The sequence below is a fragment of the Argopecten irradians genome, chromosome 3 (genome assembly GCF_041381155.1).
Source record: "Argopecten irradians isolate NY chromosome 3, Ai_NY, whole genome shotgun sequence".
NCBI classification, from domain to species: Eukaryota; Metazoa; Mollusca; class Bivalvia; order Pectinida; family Pectinidae; genus Argopecten; species Argopecten irradians.
The window spans coordinates 23,182,359-23,202,553 of NC_091136.1; the positions used below are offsets into that span (position 1 = coordinate 23,182,359).

Genomic DNA, 20,195 nt, shown 5'->3' on the forward strand with positions numbered 1-20,195 from the left:
AAAATTCAGTTTGAATTGGTGGGTCAAATATTTGTTCAAGAGCCCTGATTAATGGGATATAGTGATCCTGATTCTTGGTAGGTAAATCACAAAGTATACCCCGAGTTTGTCCTCTCAAACTATATTGACTCATCTCGTGCCATCATACGTAGAACCTGACACATGCTTTACATTGTGTAATCACTATCATCAAAATCAGCAACCGACTTTGGATTCATTCTAATCCGCTGAGGGAAGAGATTTATAAGTCTCATATACGTCCTTGGCTGAGGGTGATGATAGCTTGATACATGTACCATACTTCTCGCTAAACCGAGCTGTACGTCTTTGATTTCTGTCTCGATAAGTGATATTGTGCTGACACTACCTTTGCTTCAGAAGTTCTGCCATCTCCATACATACATGTTATCCCCGGAGCTCTGTAATGACTGCTCCCCTTTGACATATTTAGCTTTGATGTTGAGTGAAATCCCTGTCTACTATCCTCACCAAAATCCATCTCTAGAGTCTCTCAACTGAGAGCAAGATGTGTCATCAGTCATAATATTAACAACAAAATTACAGTTAAATCTAGAATAAGATTTTATTTGAAACAACGTACTCAAACAACATAGAGATATAGACATGATCACTACCGCTACCCACCAAATTATGTGACATTTACCGGTTCCAAATCAGTCACACTGATGATCTATACGGTGGATAATGTACTGTTGTAATCAAGCAACGATCAGTGGAAATATATACATATATAAACAGCTCGTCTTGCTATGTTCAAATATAACAACTATCCCTAAATACTCTACATGTAATATCACAATTATAAATAATGATCACTCAGTGCATCTCTGTGATCATGATCATATAATTAAAAATTATACAGAAAGACACAATTCTACAGATAAGAGAACTGATTATATGATTAACAAAACTGAGTGCTACCTTAGTGAATATGAGTAGTCTCCCCTACTTGGGATGATTCGATGATCCCTAACACTCGCGTACAACAGGTCAATGAAGAATATATGTAATTTTTTTCTTTTCCTCTTAGGCCTGTTACCGAGCGCTTAATTTTACTGAGTAATCACAATCACTCTCACTGATTCATGTAATAAGCAATCTCAAGGCTTCAGTATTAATCAACTTACAAGAGTATTAACGCGGAGGAAGGAAGCCTTGTTAAGGCACACCTATCTCCGTACTCTACCCTACCGCAAGTTATCAACAACTTATGCAGATAAGCAAGCCTTGTTCAGGCTCATTCATACAGTGTATATTAGTATTGTATTGGATGTTTTCACCTTGTCAGCTCGAACAACTATGAGAACATTTCTAGCTTAGTTTAGTTTAGGGGGTTTAACGTACGTTCACGTTAATCATCTGGGGTATGAGTAAAACTTCTAGACGAAGTCGTGGTTTTATATACTACAGGGCAACGAAACTAGTGTCCTCTACTTACAACAATGCTAGCCTCTAGAAGTTTAACATGCATAGCTTAACATTACAGTCGTCTACCTGACGGCGATACTATCAAACAAAAATACAACATAATATGTGGTAAGATGTAAAAATAGAAATGAATGCCTTCACTTGCTCACATCATATATGGCCTAACTAGGTCATCGAAACTGTCTGGACGTCTGACCAATGTCCAAGTCTTTCCATCCACCATTACCTCCGCTGGCCGGAGCTTTAACAGAAAGCAAAAGGAACTGTCTGTTTCTACTGATTGACTTTCAAATGAACTGAATCGTTATTCTATATTGAATGCATTGTTAGAGAAAAGAATACCTGTTCATATTATCAATGATATACTTTGAGAAATATTACCAACAAGCAACAATCAACGTTAATACTCAGTATAACTTCAAGGATGATGATAAACGGTCAACTCACACGAAGGTTATAGTTCGATGCTTGTGACGAACAGTAAGCTCCGACATCAAACACTGCAAGTCCACATCCGCAGTGAGGCGTGCTCAAGTATCGGTCCTAGAAATCCATATATGATATATCAACAAAAATATGGTGATTTTGTGTTGAGGAAAGCCGCTGTTTAGAGACATTTGCACATTCAGTACCTAAATCCAAATCTAAGATGAACGCTTTCAAAGTTCCAAACACCCTAACAAGCGTGAATTTGCTGATATTGCGGGAAGTATTAGTATGATTATACAATACGTCTAAATCATTGAATATAAGTAATATCCTCAGATAAAAACGTGAACATAACTATACATTGCTACAAGTGTAACATGAGCCTGTTACCTTTCCCAGGAAATCCCCACATTCACACACGGGTCCCACAACGTCATACAGTCGTTTTCCCGCCAAATCTCTGGTGGGTTCGATGAGGTCGATATGATGATAGGCCCCATACAGGCACGGTCGGATAACGTCTGTCATACCTCCGTCTATAGTAATGTAGCTGAAGAATAGAGGAAGTAATAGACGTGGAAGAGTGTATCCTTAGCCTTAGTTTTAGTATCACAACTATAATATTGTCCTCTGGTGAAATATAACGGGGAAAACGTATATAATTACACAGGTTTTTTTAGGAATAGATAATACACTGTCATAAATGGATGAAATATCAATCGACTTAGTAGTGTTTATGACTACAGCGGCTTCAAAGACTATAAAATAGAATTAGACGAATTTTTACAGCGATTGGGAACTGAGAACGGACGCCATTTTGTTATTTACTTCCAATACTGACTATGGTTTTGTTACTAAAATCAAAATTATTCTGAATTTTAAATAACGTTTTGCTGTAGTCGTGTTTTCGCAGACACTGTTGGAATTTGGTTTATCAATTACAATTGTAATTGTCTCTACTAATGTTTTCCTAGATACATGATCATCTGCTATCGATGTAGACCTTAAACTTGAAATACCATCTTTACTTGCAAAGAGAAGCTCCAATTACCTTAGTATAATCAACAAATGAATAATTTATCTACCCATAGCAAACCATCGAGATTTAAGACGATATGCATATTATGAGAATATAGCGACGATGAGGCGGTAAATTCAATGTTGCAAAAAAGAAACTTCTGAGTTGACACAATATAACGTGCATGTAAAAGATGGCTATGAGTAGATAAATTATTCATTTGTTGAAAAGACCAAGTTGGCGCTTCTCGGTGGTAATGTTTTGTACGTAGTCTGAATAGGAGATACCACACGGTGTCGATGAATTCCACCTTTTCATGTAGAAGTGCGATCTGGTCCTACACTAGACATCATCTGTCATAATATTAAAGTCTGGTATCAGGGTCAGAGTTTCTCGGGCTATCCTATAATAGTCATTCCTATAACAGAAGATGGCCATTCCTATAATAGGAGGTGGTCATTCTTATAACAGGAGATGGCAATTCTTTTAATAGGAAGTGGCCATCCTTATAATAGGAGGTGGTCATTCTTCTAATAAGAGTTTGTCAATCCTATAATAGGCAATTCCTATAATAGGAGGTGGCAATTCATATAAATGGAGTTGGCCAATTCTATAATAGATAATTCCTTTAATAGGAGGCGGTCAGTCCTATAAAATGAGTTGGCCAATCCTATAATAGGCAATTACTATAATAGGAGGCGGTCAGTCCTATAAAATGAGGTGGCCAATCCTATAACAGGCAATAACTATAAAAGGAGGCGGTAAGTCCTATAAAATGAGGTTGCCAATCCTATAATAGGCAATTCCTATAATAGGAGACGGCCAGTCCTATAAAATGAGGTGGCCAATTCTGTTCTATCATCAAAGTGTTATATCCTCACTTCTTGTTGCCACTTTTCTTACAGCCGTATACAGACGTTACTAAGATGGCGGCGTTACCAACAAATGACCTGCCGGGCTCCAGTATCACTACCATGTCGTCTTTAATCAGGTCTGAAAACGAGGCCACGAGATCCGCAGGAGACGGGTGGCCAGACTGTAAAATTAAGTTCATGTGCATATTGATGTGAATTTCTGATAATGCGTGATCTTTAAAATGAATATCAATCTTGCATTAAAATTGTCGTCTGCGATAGATTATATATGACTAGGTCACTTACAATAAACCATATTAAAAAACAGCAACAAAGAAACAAAAAGCAAACTTAAGACCAAAAAAAATCCAAAAATGTGTACTTGTAATAAACATGGTACGAAACGGTGTATTGTGTTTGATATCTGTATGATTAGTTTTATACAAATTATTGATTTTATAATGTATCAACATCATGTAAACATTAATTACAAATGTTTACAAATACTTACGGCAGGGACTTTATCCGATTTAGAAGACTGCACTGACTGTGGCTTACCACTGTAAAATCAAAATCTGTAATGTTTTCTTATTCCAATAATGTTGAACAACAACCATGATTCTTTAACCCCATACTGTATACCAACTGATTTTCGAGACGACTTGATTTTTTATTTACAATTATTTAAACGTTTTATTGTACTTTCTCGCCGTGGTTTATTTTATACGCGAATTTTTATTACACAAAAACTTAAGATGGTTTACAGTAATCACTTCGTCAGAATAAGGTTTTCATGTTTAAAAAAAAACCTTTTATTAAACAATAGATACATCAATGCTTATATTTTATTTTTCATAGATACATCAATGCTTATAATTTATTTTTCACACAACTTGATAACATAAATGCGTTTAAACGTACTATTCCATTTATTTTCCAATCGATTATTTTTTTCTAAATCAATACGCAACGTCGACGTCTCTATTATGATAACGTCGAGGTTTCAAGCCAATCTTGGGATTTTTCTTCATTTTATATGAAGAAAAAGAATCTGACTATCAGAAAGTCGGATTTAGTATGAAAACAAATAAGACAAATTATTTTATAAACAACGTTTTAACAAAAAATATGATTGCCACATATACATTTTAATTTCACGCATCCCCACTTTCTTTCTTACTGGCATTTCGCTCTCTTTCATACACTAGCAAATATATTTAAAAAAATATATATATTAATGAGAAGGGAGGGGGTTAAAAAGAGAAAGAAATGAGAAAGGGGTATGAGGGAAATGGAAATAAGGATATGAAGAAGGATGTGACTTAAGAAAAATAGATATGATGTCTAAAAATACTTCAATCAGTTCTGTATGAAAAATAAGTAAATAAGGATAAAGAGAGTAAAATGGAGAGAAGAAAAAATGACAGACACTAGATATTAGTTCACAGATATATAGGTTATACAAGCATAATACATGAAATACAAATAATAAATAGCGAGCGTTATTTCATTTCCATTTAAAGATGTGGACAAATTATCAGGGGTTTACAAGTTCAACTAGTTTTATCCATTATTGCCATTTCTATTTTTTATTTCACCTTTTCCATATGCTATGTTCTTTTGAACATAGTAATATTCTTTGATAGAGTTTAAAAAAACCGTAACATTTCATGAACTATGTAACCATGCATCTTGTTTTGTAAATAAAATGTTTAATATATAGAACAATTTCATTATCTATCCTTTGATATATAAAGTTTTGATCTAGCCCCCCCCCCTCCCCCCCCCCCCCCCCAAAAAAAAAAAAAAACAAACAAAAAACAAAAAAACAAAAAAACAGTTCTACCCTTAGAGATCACTCGACAAGTCTTTACTTGTCCTGGTAAGATAAACTTGTATTACATGTACATTTTGTGTAGATAAGTTCGTAGTTAATTTTGATGATGTGTTCGTGGTTCTTCATTTGTTGATTTGTTCGTAGTTCTCATCTTTTATGAAACCAGATACCATTGTGTGTAAAACACTATAACACATACCCAGAGCATTCTGAATCAGACTGGTCGTTTGTCTCTGAATCCTCTTCCAACCGATTGCTGTTGATAGACAGGGACTTGGATGTTCTAGCTGCCTGAAACCATACAATACCACCTAATACATCTAAGCAGCGTTTCATATTGACCACAAATAGAAATAAGATGTCTTCAGATGGTCATAACACAAACCACTAAATACTTTTATTATCGTCTCTCGACATTGATATGTGCTGATTTTAACCAGACATTAACCTCTTTTTCTATTTCTTTATTGACCATTCTGCTTGGATTCACTGTTAGTGCAAAAAAGGAATTACAATAATGACATTAACGACATCATCAAGACATCCACAAATATTTATAGACTGTTTAAGGAATAACTTGAATAGATTTTTTATGTTATGGAGATATAACACAAAAATCTGAATGTACTCTAAATAAGCCGCGAAGCAGTTTATGATGAGAACACACTCGGATTTTTGTGTTATATCTCCATAACATAGAAATGTATTCAAATTAATCCTTATAATTCAATTTACTAAAGATAATCTCTTCAATATTCAAAATTCATTTTGGGACTCTTTTGTCTATGAAATCATTACGCCGTCATCTTAGCCAATCAGAAGTAACGTTACAAACGGCGACGCCATTTTTTTTCCTTTAAGGGCTGATAAAGTAAACGTTTCAGCCAATAAAAAAGCTCGTAACAAATAAAATTTAATTATTTTGAAATATGATAAAAAGTTTGTTGTAATATAATTGGGATGATATCAGGTGTCATGGGTGACCGACTAATCACGCTTGGTAGTTGGGAGTTCGGTTTAAGCTAGGGGCGATGTTTGTTGGTTTTGTTGTCACAGGATGACACAGTCGTTTCCCATTAGGCTGTTTTCCTCCACCATTGACAACAGATTAAGTGTGTTCTATATATCTGGGCATCTTCAATACTCCAGGGATTATTATCACTGATGCTATATCCTTCCCAGGACTATCTCCTAGTAAAACTGCAGGCAACAGAACAGGCCTTCCGAATAACGATACATTGTGGTTGACTGTGTTGCTTTGAAGTTGGACGTCGCTCTCTCTGTAGTCTTGTGATTGATTCAAGTTTTTTCTTCTGAGCTGCATTCAGTTTTGCTTTGAGATAGTCAAGGGGTGGATATAACGTCAGTTATAGTAACCCCTGGAGTATCGAGGATGGGGTAAGGACCTATTACTAGCAGTTATTTGGTATTTTGCGTGCTAGTTCATGTTCGTTGTAGTAACTATAGTTTCTTGTTTCACTGCCTAGACCTAAACCCAGTAAGACCTTTCGCGGACACATACTAGGCAGTTTTAGGGGTCATATCAAAATCATTAATCGGTTTCGAAGTTTTGGGAAAAAGAGACCTTCAGATCAAATGAGAACTATATATCTTAATCTGACGTTTTAGACATATGTGCTTACGTGTTTTTGTAGATCACTATATCACACGTATGAGATATATGTACTTACATGTTTTGTGTAAGGAATACCCAATCCACCTCCGACGTTTAAATACTTCATTCCTGAGAAACCCTTTGTTTTTAAATCCTCAAATTTTGCAACCAGGAGTTTAACAGTTTTTCTGGAATATAGTTCTTTTAAGTATGGGATTAATGTTTAAAAGATTGTTTAAGAATTATTTTATGAGAAATTATTAATTTTCCATATTGTATAAGATGAAATATGTATTTAGGAACAAATTATACAAAAAGCCGAGAACACTACAAATCAGTCCAATAAATAACATCAAACGATTCTGTCGAATTTGCATTTATGATAAAAACAACACAACACATATACAAATAATATCTAAGAATGTAGACAAATTAGCCATCTATTTAAAATTCTCATTCCATAAACTATAATTGTTTAGTGAGTTTTATTTCCGAGTAGCTTAACTTGTTAATGAACCCCAAAAACACGTGACTTACCTGTACACAGTTACGTCTTCAATGGTTGATCCAATGTGACAGTGTAACACGTGACTTACCTGTACACAGTTACGTCTTCAATGGTTGATCCAATGTGACAGTGTAACACGTGACTTACCTGTACACAGTTACGTCTTCAATGGTTGATCCAATGTGACAGTGTAACACGTGACTTACCTGTACACAGTTACGTCTTCAATGGTTGATCCAATGTGACAGTGTAACACGTGACTTACCTGTACACAGTTACGTCTTCAATGGTTGATCCAATGTGACAGTGTAACACGTGACTTACCTGTACACAGTTACGTCTTCAATGGTTGATCCAATGTGACAGTGTAACACGTGACTTACCTGTACATAGTTACGTCTTCAATGGTTGATCCAATGTGACAGTGTAACGCTTCTGATCCAAGTGTGTACGTGCTTACCTGACGCCTGTTTGATCATATCTAGTATGTACATATCGTCTTCAATTCCTCGATGTCTGTACCGAATTTGTGAACTGCAATTTTGCCTGTTTGATCATCTAGTATGTCATCCAAATGTCGTACCGGATATTTGCCTGTCATAAGATAAAAAAACAAAACATAATCCAAACATAATACTACTAACATAAACCAAAATAATCTAACATATCCTAACATAACATAATTAATCCAAACATAAAACATAATACTAACATAAACCAAACATAATCATAACATAATACTAACATAATACTAACATAAACCAAAAATAATCATAACACAAATCAAACATAATCATAATTGTATTATATGGGAATATTTGGTGTCTTTTATTGTATATCTTTGTGAAAATGTATAGATAATATGGTATGTTAAGGAGGTGAATTATAGTTGGAAAAGACACCTACTACTAATGACTAATCACCCCACAACTATCGCGTATTGTTCTCTTTTATTTGTCTTGGATAGAAAAAGTTGTAAGATTTTAGCTTCTGTTATTGAGGTATTTTGTGTCTTGGATAGAAAATGTTGTAGATTTTAGCTTCTGTTATTGAGATGAATGTTGTTGTCTGTTATTGAGGTATTTTGTGTTTGGATAGAAAATGTTGTAGATTTTAGCTTCTGTTATTGAGATGTTTTGTGTCTTGGATAGAAAATGTTGTAGATTTTAGCTTCTGTTATTGAGATGTTTTGTGTCTTGGAAAGAAAATGTTGTAGATTTTAGCTTCTGTTATTGAGGTATTTTGTGTCTTGGATAGAAAATGTTGTAGATTTTAGCTTCTATTATTGAGGTATTTTGTGTCTTGGATAGAAAAAGTTGTAGATTTTAGCTTCTGTTATTGAGGTATTTTGTGTCTTGGATAGAAAAGTTGTAGATTTAGCTTCTATTATTGAGATATTTTGTGTCTTGCATAGAAAATGTTGCAGATTTTAGCTTCTGTTATTGAGGTATTTTGTGTCTTGGATAGAAAAGTTGTAGATTTTAGCTTCTATTATTGAGATATTTTGTGTCTTGGATAGAAAATGATGTTGTAGATTTTAGCTTCTGTTATTGAGGTATTTTTGTGTCTTGGATAGAAAATGTTGTAGATTTTTGTGCTTCTGTTATTCTTTATGAGGTATTTTGTGTCTTGGATAGAAAATGTTGTAGATTTTAGCTTCTATTATTGAGATATTTTGTGTCTTGGATAGAAAATGTTGTAGATTTTAGCTTCTGTTATTGAGATATTTTGTGTCTTGGATAGAAAAAGTTGTAGATTTTAGCTTCTATTATTGAGATATTTTTGTGTCTTGGATAGAAAAAGTTGTAGATTTTAGCTTCTGTTATTGAGGATATTTGTGTCTTGGATAGAAAAAGTTGTAGATTTTAGCTTCTGTTATTGAGGATATTTTGTGTCTTGGATAGAAAAATGTTGTAGATTTTAGCTTCTGTTATTGAGGTATTTTGTGTCTTGGATAGAAAATGTTGTAGATTTAGATTCTGTTATTGAGGTATTTTGTGTCTTGGATAGAAAAGTTGTAGATTTTAGCTTCTGTTATTGAGGTATTTTGTGTCTTGGATAGAAAAAGTTGTAGATTTTAGCTTCTATTATTGAGGTATTTTGTGTCTTGGATAGAAAATGTTGTAGATTTTAGCTTCTGTTATTGAGGTATTTTGTGTCTTGGATAGAAAATGTTGTAGATTTTAGCTTCTGTTATTGAGGTATTTTGTGTCTTGGATAGAAAATGTTGTAGATTTTAGCTTCTGTTATTGAGGTATTTTGTGTCTTGGATAGAAAATGTTGTAGATTTTAGCTTCTGTTATTGAGATAGTTATTTTGTGTCTTGGATAGAAATGTTTAGAAAAAATTTTGTGTCTTGGATAGAAATGTTGTAGATTTTAGCTTCTGTTATTGAGGTATTTTGTGAGATAGAAAATGTTGTGATTTTAGCTTCTGTTATTGAGGATTTTGTGTCTTGGATAGAAAATGTTGTAGATTTTAGCTTCTGTTATTGAGGTATTTTGTGTCTTGGATAGAAAATGTTGTAGATTTTAGCTTCTGTTATTGAGTGTATTTTGTGTCTTGGATAGAAAATGTTGTAGATTTTAGCTTCTGTTATTGAGTATTTGTGTCTTGATAGAAATGTTGAGATTTTTTGTTTGGTAGTGTCTTGGATATAGAAAATGTTGTAGATTTTAGCTTCTGTTATTGAGGTATTTTGTGTCTTGGATAGAAAATGTTGTAGATTTTAGCTTCTGTTATTGAGGTATTTTGTGTCTTGGATAGAAAATGTTGTAGATTTTAGCTTCGTTATTGAGGTATTTTGTGTCTTGTGGATAGAAAATGTTGTAGCTTCTGGTAATGATCCGTATTTTGTGTAGATTAATGTTAGATTTTAGCTTCTGTTATTCGCAGATATAATTGTGTCTTGATATTGTTGTGTCTTGCTTGAGATATAGGATTTTAGCTTCTGTTATTGAAAATGTTGGCAGATTATAGCTTTGCGTTAAGGTGTGTCTTGGATAGAAAATGTTGTAGATTTTAGCTTCTGTTATTGAGATATTTTGTGTCTTGGATAGAAAATGTTGTAGATTTTAGCTTCTGTTATTGAGGTATTTTGTGTCTTGGATAGAAAATGTTGTAGATTTTAGCTTCTGTTATTGAGATATTTTGTGTCTTGGATAGAAAATGTTGTAGATTTTAGCTTCTGTTATTGAGGTATTTTGTGTCTTGGATAGAAAATGTTGTAGATTTTAGCTTCTGTTATTGAGGTATTTTGTGTCTTGGATAGAAAATGTTGTAGATTTTAGCTTCTGTTATTGAGGTATTTTGTGTCTTGGATAGAAAATGTTGCAGATTTTTAGATTTTATTTTGTGCTTTCTGTTTAGTTGATATTTTGTTATTTTGTGTCTTGGATAGAAAATGTTGTAGATTTTAGCTTCTGTTATTGAGGTATTTTGTGTCTTGGATAGAAAATGTTGTAGATTTTAGCTTCTGTTATTGAGGTATTTTGTGTCTTGCATAGAAAATGTTGCAGATTTTAGCTTCTGTTATTGAGGTATTTTGTGTCTTGGATAGAAAATGTTGTAGATTTTAGCTTCTGTTATTGAGGTATTTTGTGTCTTGGATAGAAAATGTTGTAGATTTTAGCTTCTGTTATTGAGGTATTTTGTGTCTTGGATAGAAAATGTTGTAGATTTTAGCTTCTGTTATTGAGGTATTTTGTGTCTTGGATAGAAAAATGTTGTAGATTTTAGCTTCTGTTATTGAGGTATTTTGTGTCTTGGATAGAAAATGTTGTAGATTTTAGCTTCTGTTATTGAGGTATTTTGTGTCTTGGATAGAAAATGTTTGTAGATTTTAGCTTCTGTTATTGAGGTATTTTGTGTCTTGGATAGAAAATGTTGTAGATTTTAGCTTCTGGTATTTTTGTTTGGTATGTTGTTGTAGTCTTGGATAGAAAATGTTGCAGATTTTAATTTTAGTTTGTTTGAGGTATTTTGTGTCTTGATAGGATAGAAAATGTTGTTGTAGATTTTAGCTTCTGTTATTGAGGTATTTTGTGTCTTGGATAGAAAATGTTGTAGTATTTTAGCTTCTGTTATTGAGGTATTTTGTGTCTTGGATAGAAAATGTTGCAGATTTTAGCTTCTGTTATTGAGGTATTTTGTGTCTTGGATAGAAAATGTTGCAGATTTTAGCTTCTGTTATTGAGGTATTTTGTGTCTTGGATAGAAAATGTTGTAGATTTTAGCTTCTGTTATTGAGGTATTTTTGTGTCTTGGATAGAAAATGTTGTAGATTTTAGCTTCTGTTATTGAGGTATTTTGTGTCTTGGATAGAAAATGTTGCAGATTTTAGCTTCTGTTATTGAGGTATTTTGTGTCTTGGATAGAAAATGTTGCAGATTTTAGCTTCTGTTATTGAGATATTTTGTGTCTTGCATAGAAAATGTTGTAGATTTTAGCTTCTGTTATTGAGGTATTTTGTGTCTTGGATAGAAAATGTTGTAGATTTTAGCTTCTGTTATTGAGATATTTTGTGTCTTGCATAGAAAATGTTGTAGATTTTAGCTTCTGTTATTGAGATATTTTGTGTCTTGCATAGAAAATGTTGCAGATTTTAGCTTCTGTTATTGAGGTATTTTGTGTCTTGGATAGAAAATGTTGCAGATTTTAGCTTCTGTTATTGAGGTATTTTGTGTCTTGGATAGAAAATGTTGTAGATTTTAGCTTCTGTTATTGAGGTATTTTGTGTCTTGGATAGAAAATGTTGTAGATTTTAGCTTCTGTTATTGAGGTATTTTGTGTCTTGGATAGAAAAAGTTGTAGATTTTAGCTTCTGTTATTGAGGTATTTTGTGTCTTGGATAGAAAAAGTTGTAGATTTTAGCTTCTATTATTGAGATATTTTGTGTCTTGGATAGAAAATGTTGTAGATTTTAGCTTCTGTTATTGAGGTATTTTGTGTCTTGGATAGAAAATGTTGTAGATTTTAGCTTCTGTTATTGAGGTATTTTGTGTCTTGGATAGAAAATGTTGTAGATTTTAGCTTCTGTTATTGAGGTATTTTGTGTCTTGGATAGAAAAAGTTGTAGATTTTAGCTTCTGTTATTGAGGTATTTTGTGTCTTGGATAGAAAATGTTGTAGATTTTAGCTTCTGTTATTGAGGTATTTTGTGTCTTGGATAGAAAATGTTGTAGATTTTAGCTTCTGTTATTGAGGTATTTTGTGTCTTGGATAGAAAATGTTGCAGATTTTAGCTTCTGTTATTGAGGTATTTTGTACTTTAATGCAGTTTACCTTTCTAATGTGTTCTATTTTGTTTCAAGTGAAATTGGTGAGTCTTTGTTACTTAAAACATTTTTTTTTTATTTCAACCAAGTTTATTGAATAAATCAATAGGATTGGGCAACAGGCTACGCCTTTATAAGCCCTCTCCATATTTATTTTCATATTATAACGTTCAATGTATATCAAATTAATAAATCGTCTCCAAAAGTCACATCAATTTGGTTAATATCACTTTGTAGAACTTTATGTTGATATAGCCCCCTACCGACCTGACAAAACATGTAGAAACTATTGAGAAAATGTGGAAAATCTGTCTGTACTGTCCCAAAATAAATTTAGTATTATCATTCGTGCATTATCCAGTAAGTTGTTAAAGCGTGTTTACATGAACATATAATACAATACACGGTCTGCATGGTTGTAAGCAGGTATTTAAAGTTACGCAAGATAGCAGTGTATTAAGTTACAAGTTTTTGTGCCCATAATCCTTACAAAATTTAACCTATAAAAGGACCTGTTACAGCTACAATTGAATTTTGCCCATGAACAAAGAGATACCTTTAAAATTTCAAAAGGCCCCAGGGGCTTGTACTAGGGATGATTAAATGTAACCGCAGACATGAAGTGACCAGTGGAACTGAGGTCTACTTACCGTAATAGTGTTTGTATTGACTCTCAATAAAACTCGTGCTGTACGTTTTTGATCTCTACATATTCTTATCGTCTGCTCAAGATTGCATGCTCCATCTATGTTCAACAAGACATTTTCTTTCACAGCCATTTCCACTTCCCAGTCCGCCTTCCCGTTTCCATTCAACATTAACATACTTGGTTCGAAGTTTAAGCTGAGTGCTAGTTTTAGCTCCATACCACTAACAAGCGTTAGTGAACACCCAAGCATCTTCATCTCCTTCAAAATGGCCAGGTTAGGGTTTGCTTTTACAGCGAAATTCAGTTGGGAAGGAAAGTTCTGTCGACGGAGAGTTTCCTGATAAAGTCTCACGTTTTGTCGAATTTGATTTCGACTGTACAAAAAGAAAGGGCTTGACGGGAAACATGTCGATTTTAAATTTTGGCGAATGTTGTCAACCTTTGCTTCCTCGCACCATAAATATCCTGATTTGTAACGGAAATACTCTGAATAGTACTCGTTCGCCATTGTAGAAGTTTACACTAAGCCAACGTACTGTACTTACATATGACTCACCCAATGTCACTATAACTATCTATTATTCGTCAGGCTAAGTGTCCATGATGACTTATCTCACTTTTGTTTGAATGAAGGCAAACTTACATAGATAAAGTCAGTAAATAATGGTGACTGATAAAATGTGTGTTAAGAAAACGTGATAGCGTGCTTGTTTAGATTCCATCTAACGAAAAACAGTCTGACATGTATGAAGAACGGGTCAAGGTGGTTAGGACATTTCAAGGTGAAAAAGCATTGCATAATTTTCACGCCTTAATTCATCAAAACTTATGGTTTTCAATAGATTAATGAAGACAAAAATAACATGTCAAAAGGTTAGCCCAGTTACGGCACATATAAATTTAACGTTTTACTCGTGAAACATATACTTATATTTGAAACGAAAATCTGTGGTACAACTACTTCAAGCAGGCAGTTGTAATTTGATGAATCAAACGGGCCATAAAATGAGAACATTGTCTAACGCGTTACCTGGATATTCCAGGGGTCACTCTCACTGACGTAATATCCACCCCTGGAATATGTCAGCAAACGTAAGACAACAGACGACACAGGATATTTGATCCTTTGTTATACATCAGAAGAATCTAATAGCGGTACTCTATGGTTGACTGTGTGGGTTTGAAGTTGGGTGTCGCTCTCTAAAACCTTCAAAAGAAGTGTCTGCATGCCTGTGATTGGTCAGTTTAAACCCTGAACTGCCTCGAGTTTTACTATTAGATATAGTCCAGGGGTGGATATAGCGTCAGTGAAAGTAAAGCCTAGAGCATCGAGGATGGCATGGCTGACATTTCTTACTCATATCGAAGCTAAGAACAAACCACATTGTTGTTTAATGTCATTAAAATAGGATTCTTTATAATGAAATGTGACAGCAGGTTGATAATCAAGAAAGGTAGAGATAAGGGTTCATAACATTGAAACACCTAGTAAATTTCCAGAGTCAAATGCACTCAACCATTTAAGTCTGACTCGTGATCTGGAAGAATAAGATATTTATCTGTACAATATTACAATGTATGTGTAGAATTTCATACATGAACTGTACACAAATGGAAACATATATCAAATCACCTGAAACATAGGCATATTAACATACATATGTATGGGAATATGAGAGGTTGTATTCGTTTGAGGATATTAAAAACTCGACGAGCAAATCTACTGCAAACGTTTATTCTCCTAGACGCTTATAAAACAAACATTACAACGACCTTGATTAAAGTTATACTTAAAAAATGAAACGAGCACATTTTTTTTTCTTTTCTATTTCAGTATATTAGAAGACAACAAGGATTCATAAGTGAGAAGAATTCGTCACTGTCTCTTCCCACTACTAAACACCACGCGAGACGCATATGAACCGGGAATAAAAACCATTTTTCTCAACATATACTTGTCTTATCGAGTCAAACGAAACACCAATGTAAAGTTAATTAAATTTCACAACGTTTAGTACTTGCTTTAAGGACGGAAGATTTAGAAGAAATGTCTGAGATTTTCGGTTAAAATAATACGACAGCTCATGAAATGACAGCACGCTTCAGAAAGTAAGACGGTAAACCTAGCACTGGCGGATAGAAAAGAAAAATCAGTCGTCGCCCAACGTCACGGTCAGTGCACAAATACAAAAGCTCCTGCGCCGTACTTGCCCAAAACCCAGTGTGTCTTATCCTTCTCATATACGTCCTTGGCAGACTCAATTTAAAAATAAAAGGACGTACTTTAAAGTAGACCTATAGTAGTATATGATATATTAATTTTCTAGCATAATAAAATTTTTGATTTTAAACAGATTCGGATTGAACGCTGATTTGCTACCGGCCTGGGGTGCCGCGTTTGCGAATCCTATGATTTTGTTGACGTTGATGTGACCAATCTCTCCCAGGGTTGCGATCCCCACATTCACCTCCAATCTCTCCCAGGGCGCATTGCGGTCCCCACGATTTCACCTCTGTAAACGGCCCAGCGAAACTTCAAAATTCTTGAAAAACGTATTTCGGATGCATACAAAGTTCTTAAATACATATTGTAAGTTTCCTTTTGAATGATTTTCCTGTAAACGATTGTCAGTTCTGATTATTTTGCGGATACACCAGATTTACTTGTAGGTAAATAGTCATGATTTGCATACGACGTCCGCCGTTTCAACAATCGGGAACCTTCGGCACTTTCCGTAAACGAGTGTATTCTTTAGAGAATGCCCGAGGAGTTCCGATTGCCGTTTCAAAAGCAATAATTGTGACGTCATATATAAAGAGGCGCATTCGTGCACAATCGTCATGACGTAATATTCTGTGACCCAAGGTCAACAGACGGTCAGTCCCAATCTCTCCTAGTGTTCATTGCGGTCCCCACATTCGCCTCTGTCAATAGACTGGTTCCCTTCCCTTAGTGCTCTACTCTCCGCCAGGCTGCGCTCCGCTCACAGTGAAGCGTACGCAAGGGAGGTAACTGAGGCGGGAACCAGTCTACTCTGTCAACGGCTCACGTATGCAAATCGTGACTTTTTACTTACAATTTAATCAAGTGTTTTCGCAAAATAATCCATAGTTGTTTGGTTAAATATTGAATGATCAAATTATAATATGTCAGAACTGACAGTCGTTTACAGGAAAATGATACAAAAGGAAACATATAATATGTATTAAAGAAATTAGTATGTGTCTGAAATACGTTTTTCAAGAATCTTGAAATTTCGCTGAGCCGTTTACAGAGGTGAAATTGTGGGGACTGCAATGTTAATGCACCCTGGGATAGATCGGGTCAATCCGTAAGCCGTTGACAATGGTGAAATTGATTCACCTCTGAAATTGTGGGGACCGCAATGCACCCTTGTACTCATCTTCGCTACTTTTACTGTATTCTATACCTTTTAATTTTCAAATGTGTTATTGTTATTATTCATTTTTTTTTAAATACTCCTTTTAATGCATTTGCATTAATTAAATATATTTACTGTGGAGTGAGGTGGTATATTGACGACGGGAAGGAGTATAATATTACTTGTGACACTAGAAGTCATCTAAACGAAAATAAATATGTTCTGGGGGAGATAAACAAAAACAAAACAAACAAAAAAACCCATAAAAATCTGTTCAATATGTAGGAGAAAGAATAAAATCAAGGCCCGCCAGGACCGAGTTTTTTCTCTCTCCAACATGTTGTACAGTTTGAGACTTATTTCTAACTTTAAACACAGCAAGTGAAGGTTATTGCATGGCTATCGATTGATAAGGGATTTATTACACCTGAGCGAAGAGAGGGGTTAACAAATCTCGAGTGACGAACAATCATGCAAGAACTGACTTACTGCATGCTTCTTAAATTAACCTCGAACACAAAGACAGGTTGATTTTAGGCTTCGGTGAGGTTTGGGAGAACCAGTCTTCTCAACATCAGTAACATCTAAGAAAAATACTTGATATATCTTCAAAAAACACTCTTTTAAACATCTAGCTAAAAATCATGCTCTTCAGTTTTATTTGATTTTATAATTTGATTTTATAACTTAGCGATAGAGACTGGTCGATAGGTTTTACCAAGGGAACAAAGGCTTGTGCAAAATATAATATATATCTTGACAGAAGATGAATATCACTATATATTAATTTGTAATATATTTCATAATTTTAGAATGAAGTATATTGAACCATACTACTGGCGCAAACCATCAATGTTTAAACTTATTCAATTACTAAGTGTTAATAATTGATTAAAGAATGGCCAGGTACAAATACCAAGCTAGTCAAATAAGAGAGTGACAGGTGTTTGGCCTATTGAAGTTAGACAGCTTTGTAAGGGCTATGTTATGGTAAGTTCTCTAATACATTTTGTTTGCCTTTTGTTATTATGGAGAACTGAATGTATTTGATATTGTAATATTTATGGTTTATATCAAGTATCTATGTCTAGATTATGTCAGAATTAATGTACCTATGTATTTCATTTGTATATTACATGCATCTGTACAAAACTAATTGAATTTGAATTTGATATAAAAATGCTCGCCTTTCCATCTCTATACCCTACTCCTCCCATGGCTTCTATGATTTAACCTGTTCTTATTTCTTGAGTTATTATGCTTGCGAGTACATTTTCGGTTACTAGGGGTTCTTGGCTCATTGTTATAGATGCTCCTCCGGACAGAGCATAAATGATATTCATGATTTGAACAATAATTGTGTTTATGTGTATATATATTCCAATTCAAATATAACATAAGATCAAGTTTTTTCGCCTTTGGTGCATGCGCCAATCATTATTTCGTTCCATATAGGATATAGTGCTACGGAAATTTTTTAGGGATGCAATTAAGTTTTTTTCAGCTTTTTTTATATGAAGTAGTAAAATTAAGCTCAAACTTTTCAAAATGGTGTATTGATGTCAAAGTTAGTACTATTTATAATGAGAGAAAAATACTAAATCGTCTGCTCCTTTTTTTATGTTACTGAAAAATTACATTTCAGCGGCGGAAGCATCTTTAATACTCAGTTTGGCATTATCCATGTAAGGCGCACAAGTATGTTATACATCGTGGAGGAACCTGTGAAATACTTCAACCAAAATATAGGTATGTATATTAATCAATTGGATTATTATCAATCTGAGTAATATGTTCAACAATTGGATGAAAAATAAGTAAATAAAAAAAAGATATAATTGGAAACGTTTATTGTGTAAGTAAATTGCATAAAATGTCATTTCTTGATATAAATGTTCCCAAAGAGTTAAAACTTTTCATGTAAATACTTTTCAGGTGTTTTTCCTCTATCATATGATGATCAAATCAAGCATTAATTAATGGAGCGAGTTTTATTTATTGCAGAAAATCTTACCAATATTGATTAGTTGGTCGATTGATTAACAACAAAGTAAGTAATGATTATTTCCCTCCTTTTTACAGAATTTGTTACCATGGTGATTTATTTTACTAAAAGGACTGAAAAAAACATACGTTTGTATGTACCTCAAATTATTTAACACTAAAGGGTGACATTTGTTTCCAATATTACTGATGTGGTAAAGAAATGACGTATGGAACTAGAAAGACCAATGCAAGTGTTTGTATGACAGGGTCCTGATAAAGTGATCAGCAGTGAATTAAAGGAACCGTCACTGTCCCCAGAAATTTTATTTAATTGAGAGGATTTACAAATTTTGACCTCTCTAAGTACTATAGTGTGACCATCATGGATTTATCGGGGAAATACAAAAACATTATGCATACATGTATCTCCATACCATTTCCATTCAACAAAAGGCCGATGTTTTTGTACCAGTATGTTTTGTTTGTATTGGATACCAACCAGTTGTCCATATATACTGAAGATGTAAATAATGAGCATTTTAGACTATGTTGCAAGTCTGAGCTAGGGGAACGAAACAAGAGCCTTCCTTACAGGCAATTTTTATGTATATCAAACGAAATAACCGTGATTTCCATGTACACTCTGTTAGAAATGTATAGCATATCCCTCTTTTTGATAAACACCGTAAAACTTGTTTTCATTAACACAACTCTACCATCTGTAACAGCTGATATTGTCCGTCAGTACGACAAGACTTCCCAGAAAACCAATACAAGATATCAGTTGCCGGTTTAATATGTTTCTTTATTAAGATGTTTCTTTAAAATGAGTAAATATATTTCAACCAGCAGTTAATTTAATAGCTATAACTTAGTTGGCTCCCTTGCGGGTAGGTATCGATTGTTATGTCATTATTTTGTGAGCGCAATTCACACCGTTTTCTCCGAAAAATATGACATTACGATCGCAATCACATCACGTCACAATCCCGCAAGGGCAGATAACTTTGTAATATGCAAATACGGGATATTCCAATATATTTTATCATACAGTATTAGAAATCGCAAAAAATAATTACCATTTAAGTACAGGTAACAATCTATATAGTAAAAACAAAGAAAATGGCATAAAATAAATCACGTAAATACGTCACCACAACATTAGGTAGATTATATTATAAATTGTACACA

General features: G+C 33.9%; 1 protein-coding gene across 1 annotated transcript; it reads right to left on the reverse strand.

Annotated features, from left to right (window-relative positions):
- Positions 1 to 564: 564 nt before the first annotated feature.
- On the reverse strand, positions 565 to 14,362 carry LOC138317912 (uncharacterized). The gene is given in 9 exon segments (XM_069259881.1): positions 565 to 1,690; positions 1,897 to 1,992; positions 2,269 to 2,428; positions 3,778 to 3,932; positions 4,262 to 4,310; positions 5,787 to 5,878; positions 7,279 to 7,390; positions 8,094 to 8,268; positions 13,600 to 14,362. Coding segments are annotated over 9 exon segments (1,479 nt in total). The 5' UTR covers positions 14,144 to 14,362; the 3' UTR covers positions 565 to 1,594.
- Between the last annotated feature and the right edge of the window lie 5,833 nt (positions 14,363 to 20,195).